The sequence below is a fragment of the Filicampus tigris genome, chromosome 2, assembly GCF_054856515.1.
Source record: "Filicampus tigris isolate MCC_2025a chromosome 2, RoL_Ftig_1.0, whole genome shotgun sequence".
In the NCBI taxonomy this organism is placed as follows: Eukaryota; Metazoa; Chordata; class Actinopteri; order Syngnathiformes; family Syngnathidae; genus Filicampus; species Filicampus tigris.
In genome coordinates, this window is record NC_141218.1 from 12025957 (window position 1) to 12051360 (window position 25404).

Here is a 25404-nt window from a genome sequence, read left to right on the forward strand (position 1 = left end):
CTCCAACAGTGAACATTTAGAGACCGCGCTAACCAGATAAACCAGATAAATTGCACAAATGAGGAATCTTTTCTGGAACTGAAATAAGATCTTGCAAAACCCAAAGAAAATCACCCTCTACGCCAAGCTCTGTAGCTAAGAACTTCGGAATTACGTCTTACCCGAGTCGGTGGCTGTGATCAGCAGTACGTATTTCCCTTGAGCCTCGCGGTCAAGAGTGTGAGTCAGACTCAGTTGACCGCCGGACGACAAGCTGAAGGCGCCTTCGTCGTTGCCGCCACTCAGCATGTAGCTGAGCTGACCATTGGCGCCTTGGTCGTCGTCCCGGGCGACCACCTGAAACAAACGGAGAAGGACGTTTCTTCTGCATCTGTATGACTATTTATGCCAGAACCGTGTTTTTCCGCAACAGGGAAGTTTGATATACACCCTCTGTGTTTATTTGTAATGTGGTGGATATTTAATGGGTTAGGCTCAGACAGAACAAGGTTTGAGAAGAGAGAACAGGCCATAGAAAGCAGCAATAGAGAACAATAGCATTATAAAACAGTGTACTGTATGACAACTGTAATGTTACATAAGAGTCAGATTACATCTGTTATGCCGACTAAGAAGGCAGTGTGAGGAAGGCATGCAATGCGTTGCAAATAGGAAAGGACAAGACAGGGGTAGTGAGACGGGCAGTTATAACAGTGTGTGGTGGGAGTGGCTATGTAGTGCTAAAACATCTATTAGGAAAGATGTTTCAAAGTGCTTGAATGTGGATAGAGCGAGAACTCTATCCATTTTCTACAATGAGGGCCAAGACTGGAGACTATCTCAGGTTATTTAGGCTCCATTGTGGACTGGTCTGGGCCCAATTTTGCTGCAACTCACATCAAACTATGTCTGCTAGGTCTGAAAACTGTTTTACCCCCCTCAGAGTGTGTGTGGAAGCCAAGTGATTTGTTTTGAATGAATCTCCAATATAAGAGAAAATGATTTGTTAAATTGCCCATCCATCCATTTTCTATACCGCCATATCTCATTTGGTTGTGATTTGACTGTGATAATCTGTATCTGTATGTCTGACCTGATAGAGTTGGCTGTGACCAACAATGTGTCATGTTGACTACCTGAGAGTAACAGTGTTCCACCAGAGGGTTAATTTCATCACAGTGGTACTATGAAGGTAATTCTCGAGGGCAGGAAGTTCATTACTTAGTCAATTTGCCCAATAGGATTTTCTCTGGGAATCAGCAAAAAGGGGGAAAAAAACAACTGATTCCCAGCTGACTCGAGAGAAGGCGGACTCTGGAAATTAGTCGTTCTCCTCCATTTTTATATGCGGCTCATTTAAATCACCATGGTGGTCATGAGCGTAATGACTTCTGTGGCGCATTTAAGCCAAGCCGCGTATTTCGATGAAATCCCGCAGAGGCCAAATTGCGCGGGACAAATTGTAGCCTTCCATCATTAAATCATCGCTTCACTCATGTTTTTCTCATGACATGTGGTTAGAAAAAACCAGCACCACACCAGTGGCAGCGATACCACTCACATACCTGCACTTATTGAATTTGGTACAAGAAATGACTTTACGGCATTATCTCATTTGAGGTCTCAGGACTGTCATTCAAAAATACATCAATCTGCTCACTCAGACACGGTCTGTGAATGTTATTGATGTTTCTAACAGTTTAAGTGAGTCAATCTAGTAAATCTAGTCACCTGCAGGATGTTTCTCGGTAGCTCTTGAAGGTTTTCCTGAACATTGACCGTGTAAGGAGAGAGCTCAAACACAGGCGAGCAGTCATTCACGTCGAGTAACACGATGTTGACGGTTGCGCGGTCTATCCTTGGACTGCTCCCACGGTCGGACGCTTGGACAACCAGCGAGTACGAAGACTGGACTTCACGGTCCAGCTGCTTGGCCACCGAGACCATCCCTGTGACCGAATCCATTCTGAAGTCTCCGTTGGTATTTCCCCCTGTGATAGAGAAGCGGATTTGCCCATTTGTGCCTTCGTCTGCGTCGGTGGCAAACACCTGGATGATGTCCGTCCCGGTCAAGGTGTTCTCCTCGATCTCAATGTCGTAGATGTTTTGCGAGAAGCTTGGTGTGTTGTCATTGACATCCAGAACCAACATGGTCACGTCCATGGTGGATGACAGCGGTGGCTCGCCTTTATCGGTGGCAACCACCGTCAGAGTGTAGTTAGCAAGCTCCTCTCGGTCCAGTTCTCCAATCAACCTAACATCCCCATCTATGGTACCAATGCTGAACTTGTTTCCGAAGGGTCCCTTGAGAGAATACTCAACGTAGCTGTTGGGCCCGCTGTCAGCATCCGAAGCCTGGGCGGTGAACACTGATGTATCCACTGGCGTGTTCTCCTGGATGTACGTCATCTTTTGGGAGATGAATATCGGTGGACAGTCATTGACATCCAAGAGGATGATGGACATTTGGGCGGTGCTGGTGAAGCGGGTCATAGGAGGTGGAGCTAAGTCATTGACTGTGATCACCATGTTGTAGAAGGACTGCGTCTCCCTGTCCAAGGCCTTCTTGGTTTGTAGGACCCCCTCTTTGGTTATAACAAAGTGGTCCTGTGGATCACCTGATGCAATTTTGTAGAGAAGTTGTGCATTGGGACCTGCAAGACACATCATGGGTAGACCAATGAGAAGATTAGATGTGACAAAATATTGATTGTATGGTAAAGGATTTAAATATTGATCATTGCTGTCCGATACTCAAGTATGGACGCTTATAATACAGCATAGATACTCTAGAAAATGTACTGTTTGTCTCTCTAGTGACTGCCCAACCATCAGGTGTGAAATTCGACAACCAAATAAATCTTTTGGTCCTTGTCTTTTTACATAAAACTGTCCCCATGCCAGGATTTGCTGCCTATGACTTAGAGACTCTGCTCGGCCAAGATCCACCGCTTTTTTCAAGTGCTGGCCGGACTACGCTGTCTGAAACACTGTGTCATTGGTGATGGTCAAAATTGGTGACAAGGTGCCGCCTTCAAAAGTGAAAATTGAAATTATTATTTTATTGTCTTCATGGAAGTTGCTTTTTTTTCCTCCAGACTCTGGGCTACTTGTAGTAGCTCGCCTATTAATAATCCCCCAGATCACCCTGTTCATTAATGCAATGTAAGCCATAGTCAGTGTTAGCCCATAATTGAAGGGGTGGCACAAGACAGGACTATCTCTCAAAACAAGGTGAATTCAAATATTATAATTATATAAGGTGACAAAAGTGTTCTAATTATTGATCCTTGGGGTATTTTGATCAAAAGTATGTCACAGAAATGTTTCACGGACATAGGGGAAGCGTTTAAAATTGTGGAAAAGTGCATGTCTTAATGTCAATATGAATATGAATAACAGAAAGCTAAAACTCTCATGAATAATCCGGTTATGTACTTGCAAACAGCCTTAGGTCATGTTTTAGTCAATTGTGTTAACATGGCAACTTCCAAATCTCACACAAAGGGCATACATGACAAAAAATAGCTTGCAAGGGTCGCAATGGGAAGTGGATGTCTGCATCCCGAATAAAAAAAGGAAACCGGGAAACCACTGATTGTTTTCGGTGTCCAGACGTGAGACAAGGTTGTTTTTTTGACATGCTGTTTTCTTCCTGTTTGCCAACAAAAAGTTTCACTTTTTCAACAGTGTGTCCAAAAAGCGACTACTCTCAGTTCAACCCTTTGTCTTTCAGCTGTTTCCTAATGAGCCAAGCTAGGTAATATTACACTTCACGAAAAGTATAAGTTCTGCCTGTAAAACCACCTGTTGAACTGTAACCACACACAACCAACAGTATAGTACCTAATGGTCCAATGTAAAAGATATGCTACCAAAGAATACCCGACACGGACATGTAACATCTGGTCGTAAGTGCTGACTGCCTGCTATGTTTAATCGAGTTTGTACTTGGCTCCCAGGCCTAAATTTGGAGTATTAACTAAACCTGGTGGCTAGAATTCATTTGGAAGAAACCGACGCAGGAGCAAGTACATTACATTGGGCATACCTCCTCTTTCCCATTCTATTTTAATTAGACAAACTGATTGAGTGAGTTTAGAGCTCAAAAACACAATGACATTCGCAGTCACCATAAACAAAATATAACTGCACGTCGTGCTCTCACAAGACCTTGGATTACAAATGATCTCGATAACAAATACATTTTGCAGGATTGTGGAAGGTCGAACATTTTCCCCGGCATCCATTGTTCTAGATGACATTGCTAGATATGCTAAACGTGCTTAAATGCATTATCTGGCATCCATTTCCACAAATTGTGGGCACGCAACAGATGGAACTCCCCGTTCTTGTCTTTGCAAAGTGGAAGATGCAATCTTGGGCACATGGCAGGCGGCTATCGAAAGACAAACATGTCAAAGCACTTCTTTTCACAATAGACACATTAGTTAAGGCACTACACAATGCTTTAAATGATTAGATTTGAGTGAGTATATATATATATATATATATATATATATATATATATATATATATATATATATATATATATATGAAAGTAACTTAACAAAACAATTACTCATCCCTACTGCTGTTCTGAGCCAATTCTGATGAAACAAGATTGTGATACATCATCACATAAATCTGAGATCCCTGCATGAATAGTCCCAGTTTACAAATTGCATCTCTTTTTGTTTTTTTGAATGTAGTCCTATTTTTAGAAGCTAAAGGCCTGTTTCCCAGGAGAAATATTAAGACAATAAAGTTGTACTTTTGAAATTAACTCATGAAAATGTGACTTCATCCCCTGCTAAGCTTTTACGCCTTTTTCTTGAAAAAAATTTGACTTTTCATCCAGACGAGGTAAAACTTGTTTTTTTGCAAAAATTATGGCTTCCTTTTCTTTATTTTCACAACTTTAGAACATTACATTTTTTTTCTCTAAAAAATACAAATTTGTTCACGGAAATGTATGACTTTTTTTTCACGAAAAAGGCGACTGTTTTTTAAGGTCAATAGAGCTACACGTGGCAGTTGCATAAAATTGCAGTTAGGATTATGAGTATCCAAGGATCCAAACAGTTTGAGAACCCATGATCTAAACTTGACATCAGGTTCAATTCAATAGCTTTAGAGGAACTCGAGGGGTTGAAACGATCTTAAATTGAGCATTGGTAATTCAACTCAACAGGGTAGTCATGTGGAAAGCATCTGCACCTTCCCACACCCGGGGAGAGCGTATTTACAGTACACAAGTAATCCCTTATCAAAGGCATAAGTGCCACTTCCATCTGAGTTCAGGCCGCGCTGTCCACAGACAAAGGAGGGCTGGGTCAAAGGGCAGGGCTTCGGAAGTGCTAACAATGGCGGTGTTTTATTTGGACAGTGGGAACGGGCAGCTATACGTTTCTGAGATTTGCGGTGAGGAGGCCGGCAGCAGGACTGGACGCCATATTTCCCTGGGAATGTAGGTCACAACCAGCGCATTACGGCGCGCATGTAGCGGTAATTACAGCGGGCTTGGCAAAAGCCACTACCTGATCTCACTCTTAAACTCATGGTGAGCGTGTTGTATTTAAGAAGTTATTTGATGCGTGACGTGAGGTTAGAGTGCCATGATATATGATGTACGCATGAGATGAAATATGAGGTTGTACAAAGCCAGAAGATGACTATAGAGGGAGAGTAGAAGTGTATTAGTTCAACAGGAGGAATCTTATTTGTTGATCTGATTTAAGACACTTTCATATTTGTCATTTTGGTCATATTTCCCCTTGGAACATTAGTTGAGAATTCCACGTCTGCCATTACCAAAGAGTGGCTGGATGTGCTGCGGTATTTGTCTGGGCACAGAGTAGGCATTTAAAAGAAAAAAGAAAAAAAAAATACCGCAAATATTGAAATTCCTGGAACCCGTCATCCCTCCATATGACAAATGGTCCAAACCACAGGTCAACTTTGAACAGGCCAGATAAATATATTGAGGAAGGCAGGCAAAGCTAAATAGTAACCAGACATTCCAAATGCTACACCATCAACAACTTGAAAAAATCTAAACATACAAATACATATACACACAAAATACTAAACAGGTTGCTTTTTATATTTGCATTTTTAAAATTTTATTCTTTCCATTCATCCATTTTTTATACCGTTTTGTTAGAGTCACGGTTTTACTGGAACATATCCCAGCTGCCTTTGGGCAGAAGGCAGATGACACCCTGGACGGGTCACCACACGCACATTCACACCGTCACTAGGTGGGAATTGCACTGCCTGCACTGAAGTGCGGAGAATGTGCCACTATAACGTGATTTTTATTTTATCATATATATTTTTTTAATTATTTGTATTTTATTTCATCATTTTAGATGCAAATGTTGTCAAAATCTTGTCAAATATTAAGCACCTATCAGTATGAGACATTACGTATCAGTGTGCATGCATTGCCATAAATCAAGTAGAAGGGCACCTACTTTTGAGTCCAGCAAGTGTGTGTCTACAAGTGTTTCATATGAGTGAATAAGTGTCAAAAAAGTGATTTCATATGTCAATATGTCTTAGGTGTTTGCTGTACTGTACGTCTGTTCATTGTCTTCCGTGTACATACCATCATCTGCATCACTGGCACTGACAGCAACAATGCTGGATCCAGGGGGCAGGCTTTCCAAAACCGATGAGCTGTACACGGTGGTGTTAAACCTTGGCGCGTTGTCATTTACGTCCAGGATGTTGAAGTAGACCCTGACCGTGCTAGCCTGCCCACCACCGTCCAGGGCCTTAGCCGTCAGGATGTAGTACTGCTGATTCTCGTAGTCCAGCGGCCGCGTCACGTTGAAAACACCGGTGACCGGGTTCAGCAGGAAGGTCTCATCCTCGTCATCGTCCTCCAATGAGTACGTGACCTCGCCATTCACCCCTGAGTCAGAGTCGCTGGCAAGGATCGCCGCCACAATTGAGCCTGCGAGGCAGTTGATGACACAAAAAAACCTTCAAGGATTTGCTTTTCACTGCCTATGCGATTAAATGGAAACTCAGTGGGGGGTTATCATTGCAAGGTTTTTTATGAATATTGATGACTCACCCGCTCAATCAGAACTGGAGAGTTTTTCAAATAAAAAGCCCTAGCAGACTGCCAGTCATTCATGACATTGTGCCATTTCTAATGGTACATTACCAAGCTGGCTGCTGAATTACTTTGATGATTGAAAATGGCTTTTACTTCCTGAACACCATTCATTTTCTGTACAGCTTGTCATCATAGGGTAGCAGGTGGGATGCAGCCTACCCCTGCTTATTCTGGACTGGTCGCCAGTCAATCGCAGGGCACATATAGATGAACAACCATTCACTATGAGGAATATTCAATGAATCCAAACATGCGCATTTTTGGCATTTGGGAGGAAGCCAAAGTACATAAATAAAACCAATGTTTAGACCATACAAACACTAGTAGTTGAGATTCTAACCACTGACCTCAGAACTAAAAGGCTGATGAGCTAATCACCAGGTCACAGTGCTGCTATACCAAGGATACTTGAACTCAAGTTCAAGCCTCCGACCTTCAGTTGTGAGACAATGCAACACTAGGAGCAACTAGGGGTCCTTTGCTCAAGGATACTTGGTCACAGAGGTACGAAGGATCAAATCTTCAACCTTCAGTTGAGAGACGACCACTCCAACCACTCATTTAATGATGATGCAGCTCAACTGCCGCCCTAAGTATGAGACACCAGAAAAAGTCCCTACCTGATGCCGTATCTTCTGGGATGTCGAACGAGTATGTCGGTCGCGAGAACTTGGGCGTGTGGTCATTGACGTCCTCGACGGTGATGTTCAGCCTCATGTCGGACGACTGCTTCCCGTCATCGGCTCGCACCAGCAGCGAATAACTGGAGCGGCGTTCCCGGTCCAGCTTCTTGGTGGCGATCAGGTCGCCAGACTCGGGGTCGATCCGGAAACTGTCGTCCGCACCGCTGATGATCGTGTACGTCACCAGAGCATTTGGGCCCTTGAGGTAAAGAGGAAAAATAGGTGATCGGTTTACAGCTGATGTCTATTTTTGTCTATTATCCTGTTCAGAGTTTTGGGAAACCTGAACTCCATCCCAATTGACTGTGGGCATAAACCAAACTGCAACTTGAATTGATCGCCAGCCAATCGTAGAATGTGTGAAGAGAGAGAACTCTTTTTATTTAGCAAACTGAACATTTGTCGTCTTTCAGCTTTCTGAATCAGGAGGAAGACCCTAATGGAAAAAAATGGTAATAGCGTTTTTCGAGGCATTGGACTTTGTTGAACTCTGTCTCAAAGTGTGCCTGCAAAGGTTAAACTACTGACCGATTAATTGGTGATGAAATTGACTCTATCTAGCAGGAAATCTGATTATTTAGCCACTAATGATAGCATGGGTCTACTCCAGATCAAAATTGTGACCGTTGACTGACTCTTGTACCTAACTGTCATCTCATAGACAACACCAGACTATGATAGAGATTTGAGAGAACACCATGTTGCTGCCTTGTACAGTTTAAGCCTCAGAAAAATTCACCCTTTCAGAAGGGACTTTCCATGTTTTAAGGTTTGCCGAGTTCCTCTTGTAAAGCAGCTAATATATCCTCTGGTACAAGCTGCACAGCACGTGACAGACACTATTGTCGCCATGGCATGGGGCTTTGGAACCGGAGACGAGGCCCTGAATGTGATATGATGCATGAAAGAGGCTGATGACAGAGGCCTGACGTTCAGGTTTGTGCTGGCGACAATAGGAGATCAGACAACTGTCTCGCCTTGTGGGTTTTTATTTTATGCGTTAAATAAAAAAAAGCCACATCAAAAAGCGGCTGCCATTCAGTGGGATGAGGCGAGGGGTCTGGTTACAGCTGCTTAAAGGCCAAGCGAGAAGAGTCTCTTTCGGTTGTATCTTGGGAGGTTGCGGGATGCTTTTTGATCCTGCCCTCACAATAGTGTGTTTAGATAAGTGTATTAGCATATTTACTGGCTGTTGCCTGATGACAATTGTATTCACATGACACGGTGGACTCCAGTGTATTGTAGCGACCCTGTTCTGTTGGTACGGATACTACGGAGTCAGTGTAGGAGAGCAAGAGTAGACGGCAGCATCTGCTTCAAAAGTTCAGCACAGGTTTAGTTGTCTGCGATACGGAAACCAATTTTATACGAGAAGATACTGACGGCAGGAGGAAAATGGAGTGCCAGTTAAGCAGAGACTTATTATGCTGCCCTTTGACGTATCAATAAACCGCAAAAGGCAAACTAGGCTAAAAAGTTCAAAAATATCAACCAAGTTACTACAGTCACAATTCAAATGAGTTCTTATTTTGATTTTTTTTCTTGAATGCCTGACCTTGTCTCATTGCATTACCAGAGACCCCTTCTGTGATCCAGGCGCAATAAAACCTAAAAGTAAGAAGGCAGCCGGCGCGAGGCTGCAGTCATCTAAAAACCCCGCTGTCATCAATCAGTGTCTCTCACTCTGGCAATCCCATCAGCCACCTGGGCTGCAAGCCGGAAACTAATGCTCGTTGGTTTGCCAATTAATAGTCGTGGCAAGCGGGCCACTCCATTTTGAGAAAACGACCAGAAAAAAAAACTGCATCAATTCTTCGAAGTATTTTTTTTTTTTTTTTTGCAAAGAATGTGATTAAGATCTTACACACTAACAGCACTCTTATTCTTGACCTTGACTCAAGCTTACTTTACAGCCCTCGATAGACACATCATTGGGAAGGGGAGGCGAGAGGGAGAGGGGGGTTAACCAATTAAACAGCAGCCTTCCAGTAGAAGCAGAAGGAAACTCATTTAGCAGACCGAAGGCTTCAGGACAAACTCTGCAATGCAGACGTTTGAAAAACTACGTGCTGACACCCGTCACCTGTTTCTATTTGACGCGGTGGCTATCCAGGAAAAAAGAGGTAGCCGCAGCTTTGTCTTGAATTGGTTTCCAGGCCTTTTCGTAATCCAGCCAAGATGGCAGTGATGTTGACGTGTCAGGAAGGGCAAAATGAACCATGCATACAGGAAAACCAAGAGGAAGGATACAGTACACTAAAGCCCTAACCACTCCAAAAATATTCAAAATTTCCTATATTAATAGTTTCAAATATGCCGCGTACTATGATCCCAAAAAATGTAAATGTAATTTTACAACATTAACCTTAAAAATAAATGCTTACAAAATATTTGATTTTTTAAAAAAATGAACTGGGAATGTGCATATACTGTACTTGCATATTCAATGAAAAATCTGCATAACTTACTCCAGCCTGAACCTATCTCCTCCCCAACAAACAAAGTAATCTTTCAGTCAAGATGAATCACTTCAACATACATCTGTGACCATAATTACTATTATCCAATTAGCCTGAGATTTGGTGCTATCTAGTGGCATGTTAGGCCATTACAGAAAGAGTTTTTCCGCAAATAGCGTAGGAGCCACAGAACATTAAAACACAAATAGGTCAATTCGCAGATATGCTTCACAATTGTAAAACAATTTTTTGGGTACATTTTTTGGTTCTGCATATGGTTATTAGCAGTAAGTACCCTCCAAATGATGTGTTGTGAAAAACAATACTGTGTCTTTAAGTTATTCCCGAGTTAGACTTCTCGGAAGTTGGGGGTTCCGTACATCAATTAGGGTAGGAATCGTGAAACTCAGTGATCTTTTCTTAGGCGCAAATCAGAAGTTTCCGAGTCTTGGTTTGCACATACCCGAAGCCCCGTACTGCACATCTGCACTGACCTGGCATTTGCATAATAGTTGTGGCACACTTCCTTGGGCAGTGAGTCAAGGAAAGCCTTGAGAAGTATCAATGGACAAAGCAGCTGTTGGTCTTCTTAATGCTTTGACTTCAGCGAAGAGAAGGCTTCATAAGCTCCCAGTAGGTGATGTTCATTTCAACACTCAGTTGCTGAAACCCCTCTTGGAGCACCTGCTGTTGCAATTTGTCCTCATTAAAAATGCACATGTGAAATTTTCCACGGGAGTAAAGATATCTAATAAAAAGTGTCAGTCAAATGAGGTGACAAAGGTTTTCAAAGGAGCTTTAACCTGTATTGGTCCAAGGGCTTAAACACTGATTTAAATTCAACCTTTCTGGGGTGAAAACGGGCCCAGCCAGACAGAATTTTATGACACTGTTCGGTCTGGGATATGATGTCTGCATTCAGCCTGTCAGCTGGTCAACAGCTTGGCCTCAAAGGGGAATCTTCCGATCTGTTCCCGGTGTCAGTGCAACTTAGGTTTCCTGTGCGAGGATGTGGGCAACGAACTTGGCTGGAGTATAACTTTTACTTCTTACCAACCTTTTTATTTTTACAAAACATCTCCAGTACCCTTTTCTTTTTTTTTTTTTTTTAACTCGTCTCTTTGTAAATGGGATTTTTTTTTTTTTTCACCAATGACGAAAATAGCTCATGGGCCGCAGCTCAGACTACCACCCCCTTAAATCCGCATAAGGAAAAAGTGAGCATAATTTCAATTCCATATGCTTTTTGAGATGAAAGTCCAAATAATGTCCCTAAAATCCAGCATTCCAACCCGACTCTCAAACCTGCCTTGGGCTCTGAGATTTACAGTCGATATATAGAGTCTCAAAAAAAAAAAAGCCCATAAGTGCCACTTTATGATTTTCCTCACACGATGCGGGGGCAAGGCCAACAGCTGCACGTTCAAAGTCGTGTGGCCTCGTCATTTAAACTTGAGACCATTCTCAGTCTTTGTGATCTCAATGGCCCGGCTTTTGCCCCTGGATTTAATGTTCATATTGTGACTAAGCATCTAACGATGGGAAACCTGTCGCTCATTGAAGGGGGGGGCGGGGAGACTGGTGATGTCATCCAAAACCAATGAATTCAGACCGAAAGTTTAGTTCTGAGGATTTCCCTTCTGGTGAGGCACGGCAGCTTGAGAAAAATGACAAATTAATGAATCACGTTAAGATAATGTCGAGGCTTCAGAAAATGTGTTTGTTAATGAAGGTTGATGAATTATTTTTGTCTGAAAAAAAATTCACAAACACCATGAGTGGTTTTAAATTTGCTGTCCAAATTACAGTTTCAGTAGGGCTTGACTTTACTACATAAATTTTGTGATTAATGGCTGGTTTAGCCAAGAAATACGGACAAGAATAGTTTAAGTCAGAGGGCTTCTATAGAGGGGTCACATCTTGAGAAATATAAGGGGAAAGTTTTAGTTGTGAAATATTCTAAAATAACTTTGAGGGTTCGACTGAGTTTACTGACAAAGGCTAATTAATTATTTAGGTCTCAGAATCAAAATATCTGATTAATCGAATTTGAAAAATTAGTTTAAAATTGATGTTAAAATTATTACTATTGGAATATGCGTTTAAATGTAAAAAAAAAAAAAGTGTTTCTTTTAGTCCATATAGATTAGAGATTAAATAAATGTTGCGGCGAGATTGCAACAATTATCAATATGTAGTTTAACCACTTAATTCTGACAAATTTAGTTCAAAGCTTTGGGAAGTTATTTTCTTAAAGGCTAATGAATTATTTTGTCTCAGACTCAAATTATCTAACGTCATGTCATCTTCCAAACCGCTTATCCTATATAGGGTCGCGGGGAGTTGCTGGAGCCTATCCCAGCCGTCAATGGGCGAAGGCAGACTACACCCCGAACTGGTCGCCAGCCAATTATCTAACGTAAAATTTAAAATGTTAAATTTTACCTTTAGATGTTAAAAAAAGTTTTTTTTTATGACATTATTTTTGTCTCATACTATAATTATTTTACAAAGTTGCCCTGTAATGAGTTTAAAATAAAATGATAAAATGATGTTGTTTTAGTAGGGCTGTTTCAAACATGTCTTTCAAACATTAAAACAAGGGATATAAGTTAGCAACAGTTTATTAATATAGTATTTTTTAAAGGGTATGCCAGTGATGTAAAGCACGGGGGATTAGCGGTAGGGCAGGACACTCTCCTGTGGGACCTCTCAGATAACGTTAAAAAAACGTGAACGTGAGACATCGGAACAATTCCAAGTGCACATGTCAGCGCTGTGTCTCAGGGGATTATGCACGAGTAGGTCAATGTGTTGGTATGCTCGAGCAAACGAGAGTTGGTAATCTGCCTCGGTCAGGTGCAACAAAGGTCAGAGGCTAATTTTAGCCGTGCCGAGCTAGCGTCTGTCACGGCCGCTAATCCCGCTTTGTTGGTCGAGTGGCACGAGTGGGGCGCGGTGGTGTGAAGAAGCCACTCATGTTGATACACTAAGGCTGGATTTACACCACCTGGGTAGAGTGACACAATTCTGATAGCTCTCTTGTTGATGAATTTGGTTAACGAGTTAACAACAGTGCAGCGTTATTTTACAGAGAGTACATGTGCATTGCTCACCTTCGACAGGCAAAAGTTTGAGAAAACTCAATTCAACATTTTATCACATTAAAACCACAAATGTAAACAAGTGTAATAGGTGAGGTAAGGTTTTAACCATTTCCGGAGTTAGACTTAGTCCAAGGCTTATACTTGGACTACCGACTTTCCTTATCAGAGAACCGTGGTTGTTTGCCGTGGGCTGTGCTCAAACTTCAAGTCTTAAAAACAATTGTGGTCGAGTTGTCAATTTTATTGACTTGTGTAGACCCACTTCTCTAGCAACTACCTATGTAAAAAGCAACTTCTAGGTGTTTTAGTCACTGCACTTGAACTGCAGTCAAAGCGGAAGATATTCAACCCTTCAAACAGAGGCCCAAAGAAACTCTGTATTTGTGTGAATTTAGCGAAACAAAATTTATCAGAACGCCTTGTTTCAACTAGTGGTCCTGCATAGAACATGTTCTTAAAAAAAATTTGGGGGTTGACTTCACCTTTAAGTAAATTTACTTTGTTGTTTGATTTCACATTTGATGAGTGCTAGACACGCACTTCAGAGATCTAACTTTTCATACAGAAGCAATTAAAAAGCCAATTTTCCATGACTTCTCATATCATGGTAGAATTTCATTGTAACCAACTCCCGAGTAGCATCCCAATGTATTGGCGTTTCTACGGTGCGAAACAAAAATTCAGAACCCATTCCGAATCCAAATCACTCCCGTGGTAGCTTGTCCAGGCGCGGTGCAAACCAGGTGCAAAAACACTGCGAGGCCTAACAGAAACTTGGGGAGCCGTTACCTCGTCTGCATCCGTGGCTGTTAGCTGCATTATCCTGAAGCCGTCCCCCACGTTCTCCTCGATGGTTACGTCCAGGATGTCGTTGGGGAAAACAGGCGGGTTGTCGTTGACGTCCTGCAGCGTGATCTCCACCTGCGGGGGGGAAAAGGACCACCAAGGTTTCAGTTAGAGCCAAGCCAAAACGGACCTGACGGAGATATGAATAAACGCACATAGCACAATGTTTTTTGTGGTTACTGAAAATAAAGCCGTAGCTGTGGATCATTTGCGAACATTGCGATGTTTCCTTTGGGTCCAGAAAATCGACCGCCGGTACCACATGAATAGCGACGCTTTCTGTCTCTGGAAGCGATATTAGAGCGTGTACTATTCCTGATACAATACCCCAGTCGGCTTGTCTCAAAGTGGTGCTCAGGGAACCACAATGCGGGTTCCAGCTCGACCTCACGCACCCCGCAGGGCTGCGTAGATTACTATGACCAAAGTAAAGACCTGCTTCACTTGAGCGTCTGAGAGAGAACAAAATAAACACACATCACGGGCGACCGCAGACCCCCCGGCTGGATAAACTTTGGGCCATGTGTTACGCTAATCGACATTTAATGCACGGTTTGCTCATTGTTTATGGAAATGATGCAATTCAGAGTAACGTAGGCCTCATTTCATGCAAGACCACGCTTGGTAAACCCGCCATAGCATTCCCCACCAAATATAATTAGATGCCCCTTTGCATACTTTCATCATGTACAATGACTACTGACTATTACTGATGCTATTCACATTTGCATAAATCATATGGATGGTATTTTTCCAACAGAGTGCCGCTGACTATTCTCGCCGCTATTCACATCCTCTTCTGTATACTTCGTATGTATTGATATATGTGCAGTTTACCACTTTCTCTGCTGCCCAGTGGCATTGCTTGATGTTAAAAATGCACTATGTACATAAGGTGTATATATATATATATATATATATATATATATATATATATATATATATATATATATATATATATATATATATATATATATATATATATATATATATATATATATATATATATATATATATATATATATATATATATATATATTTATTTATTTATTTATTTTTTTAATGATGATGTGTGCTGCTACAACTCACTTTGCTGTTACAAAATGACTCATTTCGGGACAAACAAAGGCTTATTGTACCGTGATGTTTCTTAATTATCCTATCATTTGATCCTGAGCGCAGCCGTTACTTTTGCAAGGACGGATTTTGCAAGGACGAGTTGTTATTCAAGCTTAGCAAATGACTGAAAAGCCTCGGAGACGGCGAGTGAGACGTTTGCGGTTTCAAATGTTCCCCGTCTGTTTGTGGCCGTGTTACATTTCCACAACTCAAACTGCGATCCCCCCGCCGCCTTGTCCACTAACCCTGACACGCATTTCAAAGGCGGTAAACACGCTTTTGAACTTTAACCGCCATTTTTGCTTGGCATTATTTGCCTCGATGAATATGGAGGATAATGATAATTCGGGAGGATTCTTTCTTTACTCCCCGCCTCCCTCCCTAAAAATACATACATGTGTGAGTGGGAATACAAATAGGAAATGGGGGGAATAGAGAGGTCGTCAAATGTCAACAATGGGTTTGGTTTTTATGAACAGTTTCCTGCTCTATGCGGCGAGCGTACAATGAGTCTCAAGGCCGCGGTCGAACATACCCGGCCGGCTATTGCCAGGAATTCATTCTGCATTCTACGACACACGCACGCAACAACAATAGAGGGAACCATTCCCAACAGCTGCCACAATGTGCCTTTTGGGAAAGAGCAGTGGAGATTACAGAGAAGTCAAAACTGTAGCTGATGAGGCAATGATTTTTAAAGTAACATATTCCTCATTTTAGACAGCACAGTGCCCTAGTGCTTAGCACATCTGCTTTGCTGTTCTAAATTCTGGGTTCAAACCTACAGAGCGACATCCTCTCCCTGTGCTTTTTGCGGCCACATTGCCAAAACATCTATGTTATGTTCATTGAAGACTAACTTGTTCATTGGTGTTTGTCTTTAAGTGCGCTGCAATTGATTGAGTCGACCGTGTACCCCGCCCATGTATGGTCAAGGCTGCCGTCCACTTATTAGTGTTGTGATAATTGCAGAAGAATGAGCGGAGCAGCCTCTCGGCTCAGAAGTTGGGTAAACGTGCCGCGATGACAACGACTCACAACTTGACTCGAGCCGAGGGAACGGGGCTAAGTCAACAAACAATGAATATTTATTTAGCACCCCGTGTGTGTGTGTGTGTGTGTGTGTCCCCTTGATGTGTAAATAATGCATGGCCCACTTGTGAGAACTAGACTAATTAGGTTAGAAGCGCGCTTTTGGGAAATAATTACGCCTTAATTTTTTTCTGCGGTTTGCATTACCCACGCCGCGCACTGTGGGGAAGGAGGGAATATTTCAAAGTGCTTTAGGGGGAGCATTTGTTGATTCTGAGAGAAAGTAGCAACAAGAGGTAGGAGTTATATTTTAGCTTGTAGAGCTGCATCGCATAGGGCAGGTAAAGACCATTAGTTCAAATGATTATGTTTCACGCAAACCCCTGTTTCAAATTGCATGCCGCCTCCAGACTTGTATTATTGATGCGCTAGTATGAATGATTCACGGGTCAAGTGGTCGCCTTACACGCTCCATTATGTGTTATTATGTATTTTCCTAAAGGTGAAAAAGTCAGCATTGTGTACGCACAGGAATGATACCTGGAATGTTGCTTTTACAGTTTGTACAAACTTGTAAAAAAGAATGAAAATGAAACTGCGGCCACGAAAAATAATAAAATAAAATTTGGAAAGTTTTAAGTAACATTATGAGTAGTCAAATATGTTTCCAACTGTAATGTGTCAAAAATAAAAAAAATAAAAAATACAGTGATTCCCCACATATTCTCGGTTCAACACGATTCTCTTTTTCATTCCATTTTTAAAACCTGTCGCTATAACCCATTTTTATTCCTTGGTGTTCAACACAGCACGAGACTTGAGCCCCTATTTTATTGTCTAATTATGTTTTTAAAAGATGTTATGTTTGTCTAATGTTTTGTGTTTGATTTTTATTCATACACAGCACGTTATCAGGTGCTCTTTAAATAAAATAGAGTTGAGTTGAATTCACTATTGAAAAATTCACCAAGTTTCTTTCTGTAGAAGCTATCGCTGAAAAAGTCATCTATTGTTATTGTGTTCTGAAATTCCCTAAAATGCTTCATAATCCTGGCTAAATTGAATTAGTGTCAAGGAAGTCTGCTGAAGTCATACATTGTGACAACATCTTTTCAAGTTTAGCCTGGATTGTTAGTGGAAGTTACAAGGAGTCTTTGCTGCATGTTCATATACTGTACAAGTGCACTTCTGGTGCATTTTATTTTATTCTTTTTAAATCAAATTATCTGTAAGCCTTTTTTTGCAGATTAATGTTGTAAAATGCATTTGAAAATGTGTTAAAGTGGTTTGGAATCATAGGTTGTGCTATATTTATGGTTTCAACGATTAACATAGGCAATTCTAAACAATGTTAGAGGGGTGTCAATTACTCATGGTATTTGCTATTTGGGGCAGGGCTAACATGAGTTTGCTGTATTATGGTGAATGCAAATACAAATTCAAAGATGCACTTCACCCATCTCACTTTTTTTGTGTGAAAAGAGGTTTATAACTGTGAAATATCAAATCAATAAAAAAGTCAAGCCTACCACATGTAGTCTGTGAACTTCACGTCTTTTTCTGAATGCCCATTGCTCACACATTTAATGTTCACTGACTTGAAGAGTCAAAGGTTTTGTGTGACTTCATCGATGTATTTTTCCCCAAAATTGTTGGATCTAACATTGAGATTTAAAAGTAAATTAAATGGGCCTCTGTTGCTTACGTTAGTATCCGGGACTACTAAGAATCTATAAAGATTGAGATTGTTCTTGCTTTGACAGGTAGTTATCCCAGAATGTCTGGAAATAAATTGGAATAATAATGTAAAATAGTGAGTTTTGACCTCTTCTACCTCAATAAATCAAAGTTCCTTTTGGTTGCCAATGTGTTGGGAGTTTCCAATGCTGACATTCGACATTCCGCCAAGCTTAAAACGACAGAACACGGAATATACCAAAATTAATGTTCCGTCTTACCACTGCCACGCGAGAGGAACATTTTGGGAATCTTGGCTCCAGCTGGATGCAAAAAAAAAAAATGTCACTTGGAGTCATTTTCCGACTCAAAGCTACAAAATGGTGAAGGCTTTCATATGAGTCCCAGTTTGAATGGGGCCTCCTCGAAATGAGGATGAAAATGCGATCTGTGTCGGATAAGTTCCCAATTGACTATGCTGGAGCTGTATTATTTGAGAGCGTCCACATATTAAACCGATGGCTTTTAATAATGGATGGAGGTTGTGATTCCAATGCTTCAGCGGCACGTACAGTATCTCCACGTGACAAGTTTGGAAATTCCAGTTCCACATAAAACACATCTTTAAAAAGAAATCTTGATGAGAATAATGTTCTCCGATAAAGCATGGATGATTTCAGGATGATTAAACTTCTTGTAAGAAGCTGTTGACAAGTCAAGGTCAAGACGAAGGAAGTTCTCATTACACGTTGCCTCTTAACATTGAAGGGCTCACTTTGTAAACAACAATTTGCATTGGAGGAACCTCATCTTTCAAATGTAGACTGAACTCCAAATATAACACTTCATCATCAAGCAGATAGCTGGAATTGTACACTCTTAAATCTTTTCCTCCCCTTGCTTCTGGGAATACCCGTACATCCCATACGTCTTATTTCATCACTCACAACTTCCGACACTGTCAGACTCCCTTTCTGTAACAATTTCTATGTCAAATTATTTTAAAATTCAAAATGGCTCACTTACTGACACATGGAATAGGCAGTTAACAAAACATTAACTTAGTTGTGTAATTTCACACTTGATGGGTGGGCAGTCACTCCAGAGACCCAAGTATTTGTATACAAGCTATTAAAAAGTCAATTTTATGTTCAATTTAAACAAGCTAACAAAACACAAAACACCAAAAAGAAGAATTCTTGCGCTCACATTGCAAGTTCCTTTGAAGCAGGACCAAGTTCTCCTACACCATTTAGAAGCAATGTAGATTAAAACAAGTCTGGGTCCCTTAGCTTGAGAATCAAGATGATTTTGTCATCTAAAAAAAAATCATCCAAGAATACATATCACAAAGCCTTCTCATATTCCAGTTACGTCTACTCCTTACCACTGACTGCAAACCATCAACTGTTTAAGAACCGCACCCAGACATCATCAGCAAAGACTGTAAAAAGTGATTCCCACAGCTTCTTTACCAATACATCAGAGCTGCCAGGGCTTAAAAAACGAATTTAGGTTGGAACTATTCCTTCCTCAAAAAGTCCCAGCTGTCTGATACAATATGTCTTGCGCTTTACTTTGAAAATAGACGAGCGGCCGTCTCGACAAAGCCCAGGCCTCGTGTCTGCGTTCCTAAATCCAATCGCCGCATGGCAAAGAACCCGCAGAGTACCATGCTGTGTAATAGAAATTAAAGTGGTAGAATACTGCGTTTAACATCATTTATGTTATTTATCTGGTTCATCATTGGCTTCAGAAAGGGGCAAATACCCTGGTAAGAGCGCCATCTTGACAAATTGTCCTAGACAGGTCAAAGGGATCTCTTCCGTAAAGCGTCTTTGGCGCATTTAATCGCAAACCGGCTCGCTCTGTCAAACAAAAGCCCGCGGTGTAATTCATCTTCCGACCGCAGTCATCAGGGCCTCGGGCTAAAGTGCACAAACTCCAGCGAGAAGGAGGGAATTTGAGCACGCCGGAGACGGGAACATGCACACGGACGAAAAGCTAGACACTGGCCAAACCTCAACTCTCAAAAAGTCAGGAAATACGACCGCGTTCCTCTCAAGTCCCACCGAACTTTTCAGCGGGAAATACAGGAGAGCGACAAACAAAACAGGAGAGTCTGCCCTGGATCACAAAGCACCTTGGCCTTATGTAACCAACGAGAAGGAGGAAGAGGGGTGGGGGAAGAGGGGTGGGGGGTTGTCGAAGGGAGTCCAGACAATGTCAGACAAGTGGCTCTAATAAAGGGGATCACTGTCCTCTCGGCGGACCACTTCACCACCTGTTAAAAGATTGTTTATCTACAGCAAGACCCCCTCCGAGCCCTCTGAAAACTCGTGCCAAGCCGAGCATTTTGGGACGGATCCATAATCCAACATAACAAATCACCCACTCGGTTATGCAGTCCGCTACGGTGATTCATTGTGGTTCTGGATTCTGATCCTGACGGATTAAATGCAGAGAAAAAAGAGGTGGACTGCGGCCCTGATCAAGAACCAGATACCTTTCTGTATAGAAATTTATTTTTAAATGAATATCGGTGCGGTGCACAGGGCCTCTACAAATCGTCTCAACAGGCTGAATACTCACTCCTATTATGAAAGTTTAACTATCTGGCGAAAATGTATATAGTCGAGCAATCCCAACCATGAACCCCCCATGGGATTTTTTTTGGCCCCAGGCACCAATTTTACTGATCAACACAGAACTGGGAGGGCATTTCTATCATAACTGGACGCACAAAAAAGTCTCAAGAATGAAAGTCTAAAACTGAACAGGAAGTTGGCCATTTTGTGGTTGGAAGCAGCGGCAATTTGTAATATTTGAAGATGACAAAATAATTGGACTTGAATTGCAAGGCATGCTATACATATCTCCGCTTCAAGACACAGCCACATAAAAATCATTCCCAATTATTGCTACCTTTGAGGGCCAGATGCAAAGTTTAATTAAACCAAATTTGGAGTGGCACTAATGGAAGCAAGAGACAATTTTGAGCTCCTTGAAACTCGAGCACTACACAAAAGTATCAGTGACATCACCAAAATGTGCAACATTCTGTATCTTTGCATTACGAGGTCAGAGAGATGTGAAAACAAGCATTTTCTGCGTCCTGTGAGATGAAAGGCAAAAACAACAGAAATAATTAGCCAATTTGTGCTTGAATAACCCACTTACGGGTTTTCTTTTGTCTTTGTTGCCTGAAGTCAGCCATCTTTTAGAGGGCAATATTGATGCACTTCATATGCAATTACTTCCAGTTACAGCCTGTAAAAAATAAGGGAAAATATCTCCAAAAGATTTTGACTACTCTTAGAAATCCATCGGACTGTTCTTTCAGAGGTTTGGACAACAGTTTATGTTAGTTTGTTTGTGTTTGCATGATAGATAACTTCAATCTGATAAACTAGTTGAGTCGAGGCACTTATTTTACATTTGAAAAATTCTTACGACACACCACTAAAATGAAACACAAAAAAACTACAAAAACAAAAAAGACTTAAATAACAATGGATACGCAGCCCCCAAAAAGTAAACAAGGAGGCTAAAGACTGTGAACAGTTTAGAGATGATGTTGGAGTAATTTGATGGAACACTAAGTGGGCAATGTCATGACATCATTGATTCATTTTTTTCAGAATAAGACCAATATTCCAGAACAATACATGTTTGGAATGATAAAAGTAATAGCCATCTTATTCCAAAAACTATTTTCTTATTTTGCTCTTGACCAAGTTTGGATCCGTCGAGCGATGGACTTGCTATTACGTGACATTCATCGTGACTGCACAAACTAGTACATTGCGCATCACTCGTAACCTTGAAACCACTTGTGTTGGAATTTTCTTAAAGCTATCATTTGTTATTCGCTGAAAAACTGACCAGGCCAAAGCCCTGTCTAATACCAAAGTCTTGCTTTGACATCATCTTGTGGCGTCTTGGCGCCAAGAAACTATGTTGCCATGAGTGAGGAGCTTTGTGTTGTGCCTTTCTGCCATCTAGTGGCAACTATAAGCAATTAGAAAAAAACGTTTTAGGGGTGCGTCAATGACTCAAGGGTTTTCTGTGATCACTGACAAATGGCAAATCAGAATACAGCACCAACCCAGCCCCTGATGCTCTTTTTCCGAAACATTTTGTTAAAATTTCCCATTTCCTGTGGACCTACTGTAAACCTTTTAGGCTTTAAGATGCAGTGCGAAATAAATGAACAGATCTGAAATGAAGTCAGTGAAAGAAAGGGACAAGGAAATGTTAAATTTGATGACAAAAAGTACCCCCTGTCAAATGTCTTCCCATTGAATTTCCACCTGTTTTGTTCTCAAATCAATCAAAAGTGGTGCACCAATCACTCATGGCTCTTTCATATGTGCGCGACAAATAAGCCAATCCCCCCCCCCCCCCCCCCTTCAACCTCATGCATCCTTTTGTACGCATTTCCTTCAATGCTGCAAGGACGCCTTTTACAAGGCTTTGCATGTTCAGCGCAGCGCATTATCATGAAGATGGACCTTTTTGGAAGGGCCATCCATCTTAATTAACGGGCCATTTGTATGCCCTTCAAGAACGCATGGGAAGGAGCGTCGCGGCTAAAGACACGATCTCAGGCCTCCGGGACTTCATTAGCGGATTAAAAAAAATAAGAACTTCAATGGACTCCCCATGTCGCCAACACATTTCATTATCTCCCTGTGTTCATTCCCAGTTTGCGTTTTAAGGGTTGAAAATGGAGCAAGCGCTTACTTGTGTTACATTCCTTTGGAGTTCCACATAATTCGGGGCAGCCTCTTGGAGATTTACAGCCGAGCCGTGACAGCGGCTACTGAAATGAGTCGATTATGATTCCTGACTGAGATGTCAACTGTCAGGCTTGGTATCATCTCTTCAGAATTGAGGCGGAAAGGTTAAGTAATAATCCACTACACTGGAAAATGCTTAAAGTTTGGTAAGGGTTTGATTTCACTCACTACAGTCAGAAAAACAAAACAAAAAAATGGGGGGGAAATGGTGTTGTCCAACACTCGAAACATTTTTTTTTCTTTGAGGAGTAATTTTGCTAATCAATAACTTCAATTGAGTATCAATTTTCTTGTTTTGATGAGCAATTTTTCTTCCGGTTAATCCCAGGGACCTGAAGCAGGGTTTTTTTCATTTGTATGACAAAAAATTTGCTGCAGCTCAGAAATATTTTAATATTTAATAGAGTACGGAATATTCTAGTGCATGGATAAATTATAGTTTTGCTTAGTTAAAGTCCTAAAAAAGAAACTAAGACATTTCAGTTCATAATTGCAGAGCTGCCAACCAACAGAAAGTCACTTCCAGAAACAATGTGTCTGAGTTTCCATATTTTTAAAAGGATATCCAGAACATTACTATGGGACAGTTATTGCAATATTATTATACAATGCAACAAAATAGACAAAAAATCATAATCATTACAATATTGATAAATGATGGCTTCAATATCTATTTTATAATATTAAAATATGATCAAATGGAAAGTGACATGATGTATAAATGAGGTTGAAAAGGTCGACTGTATTACATGTTGATTAATGTTCTTATCAATAATAGTAAAAGTCTTGACATGCTTCACTTATTAGACAATAATCCTCAATAAGGATTCTAAGATCTTTACCCAGCTCAAGAAATAGCACAATTTTCTCAAATTCACAATTTTTAAATCCTAACATCAATATTTAAAATCTTTGGCTTGGTGGTGTATTTACATTTATACTTAACTGTCTGTCTTAATGATTTTATCCTCAAAAACTCATCAACAAACCCTGTATTAACCATTTATGAAACAACAACAAAAGAGTGCATGTTTGTAAACAGTTTATGCTTAACTAGTGACTCATTAATAAGCCATGTATTAATATTTATGAACCATCGAGTGTATGCTCTGAAGGGTTCATACACAGTTTAAAACTACGTTACGAATGACGTGTTGCTGTTTATGAAGTCTATAAACAAAGTGTTACTCAATGACAAACAATGTATAAATAACTTGGTAAGCATGACTAAAGTGTTGCCCTACCAGTTGCAACAAACGTTCTTGTGCTTCTTCCACAATAAACTCTATATTAAAAAAAAACATGCACATGCAGTATTATTTTAGCACACCGAAATCCATGATTTGAGCTTCAATCCGGCTGGGAAAACAGACGGCGAACACCTCCTCCTCGATAAATAACACTGAGGCACCCCGGTGAAAAGCACTTAAGCTCCCAGTCTGACCACAAACTGCTGAAATAAAGCACCTGCAGACGGCCTCGGTGTGCGAGCGGCAGTAGAATTGAAAACAAAATAAAAACGTGGAGGACGAAAAGGAGAGTGAGTTCACAAAACGTTAGATTTCGCCTAACGTTTCGTAAAGTGTTCACGGGAAAAGCCAGTCAACAAGAATGAGTGCCGGTGCTCCTTAGAAGGTCACGGGAGGACTGATTACTTCCTCAATGCGATGAATTTCCTGTTCAAACAGGAAGTGGGAGCAGGAACGCGACACAATGAGGCCTCGCTCGGACACTTGAAAGATAAGCAGCAATGCACTTTTAGCGCAGGGTTTCAAAGTCTTGACTTACTTAGCAGTATCGCTATCAATGCCAATACATCTGCACTCAGGAAAATGCTCCAATACTGCAAAGCCAATGCCGCGTTACAAGCCTGACATGTACCTAATGTTTTGGGCCAAATAGTTTCTTTGTATTTCATCCTATAACAGAGTTTAAAGCAGACTGTCTTTGAGCTCAGAATTGCTCTTTGAATTGTTTTTCTCTAGACTGAATAATTTCAAAGAACTATCATTTGCTTTCTGTCAAATTCTTGACTACCCACAAGGCCCCCACCCGCGTTTTTTTTTTTTTTAGTATTCTTACGCAGAAGTGATAGTAATGAAGAGCAGAAGTTGGTAACCCTGCCTTCCCCACCCCACCCTGTTACCCTTCGCCCCCCCTTCATTTCCCTCTCCTGATCCATAAAATATATGTCAGAGCCCCAGCAGAGGTCAGGGAACAAACGACGCCCTTGTGTTAAACCGGGCTTTCCACCCTCGGGCGTCTCACAAAGCAAAACTTTTGACCTGACGAGCTGACCCTCCAAACACTGGAGGGAGGAAAGCTCGAAGGTGTTATGGATGAGCGCGGGGACGGACGCAAAGAAAGAACGACAGAAGAAAGGGAGGGAGGCAGGAGAGCGGGAAGTCCGAGAGCTGCTAACCCTCCCTCACGGAAGCCTCTGTGGGGCCTTCGTGAGTTGGCAATTAATCGGCTTCCTCGATGGAGAATGAAGACAAATTGTCTCTCTGCCATTCGACCGTGTTGGAGCGCCACTTTTTTTTGTGCGGACTCGGAGCTTGTACGGAA

General features: G+C 41.3%; 1 protein-coding gene across 2 annotated transcripts in view; it reads right to left on the reverse strand.

Moving 5' to 3' along the window:
• The window catches only part of fat4 (FAT atypical cadherin 4), a 103936-nt gene that overhangs the window by 36151 nt on the left and 42381 nt on the right, over positions 1-25404 (reverse strand). For both annotated transcript variants that reach the window (XM_086023901.1, XM_086023900.1), the window contains exons 2-6: positions 14150-14281; positions 7732-7993; positions 6593-6943; positions 1711-2633; positions 162-336 (exon numbers count right to left, since the gene is read on the reverse strand). In XM_086023901.1, the coding sequence (XP_085880027.1) occupies positions 162-336; positions 1711-2633; positions 6593-6943; positions 7732-7993; positions 14150-14281 (1843 nt within the window). The remainder of the gene's footprint in view (positions 1-161; positions 337-1710; positions 2634-6592; positions 6944-7731; positions 7994-14149; positions 14282-25404) is intronic.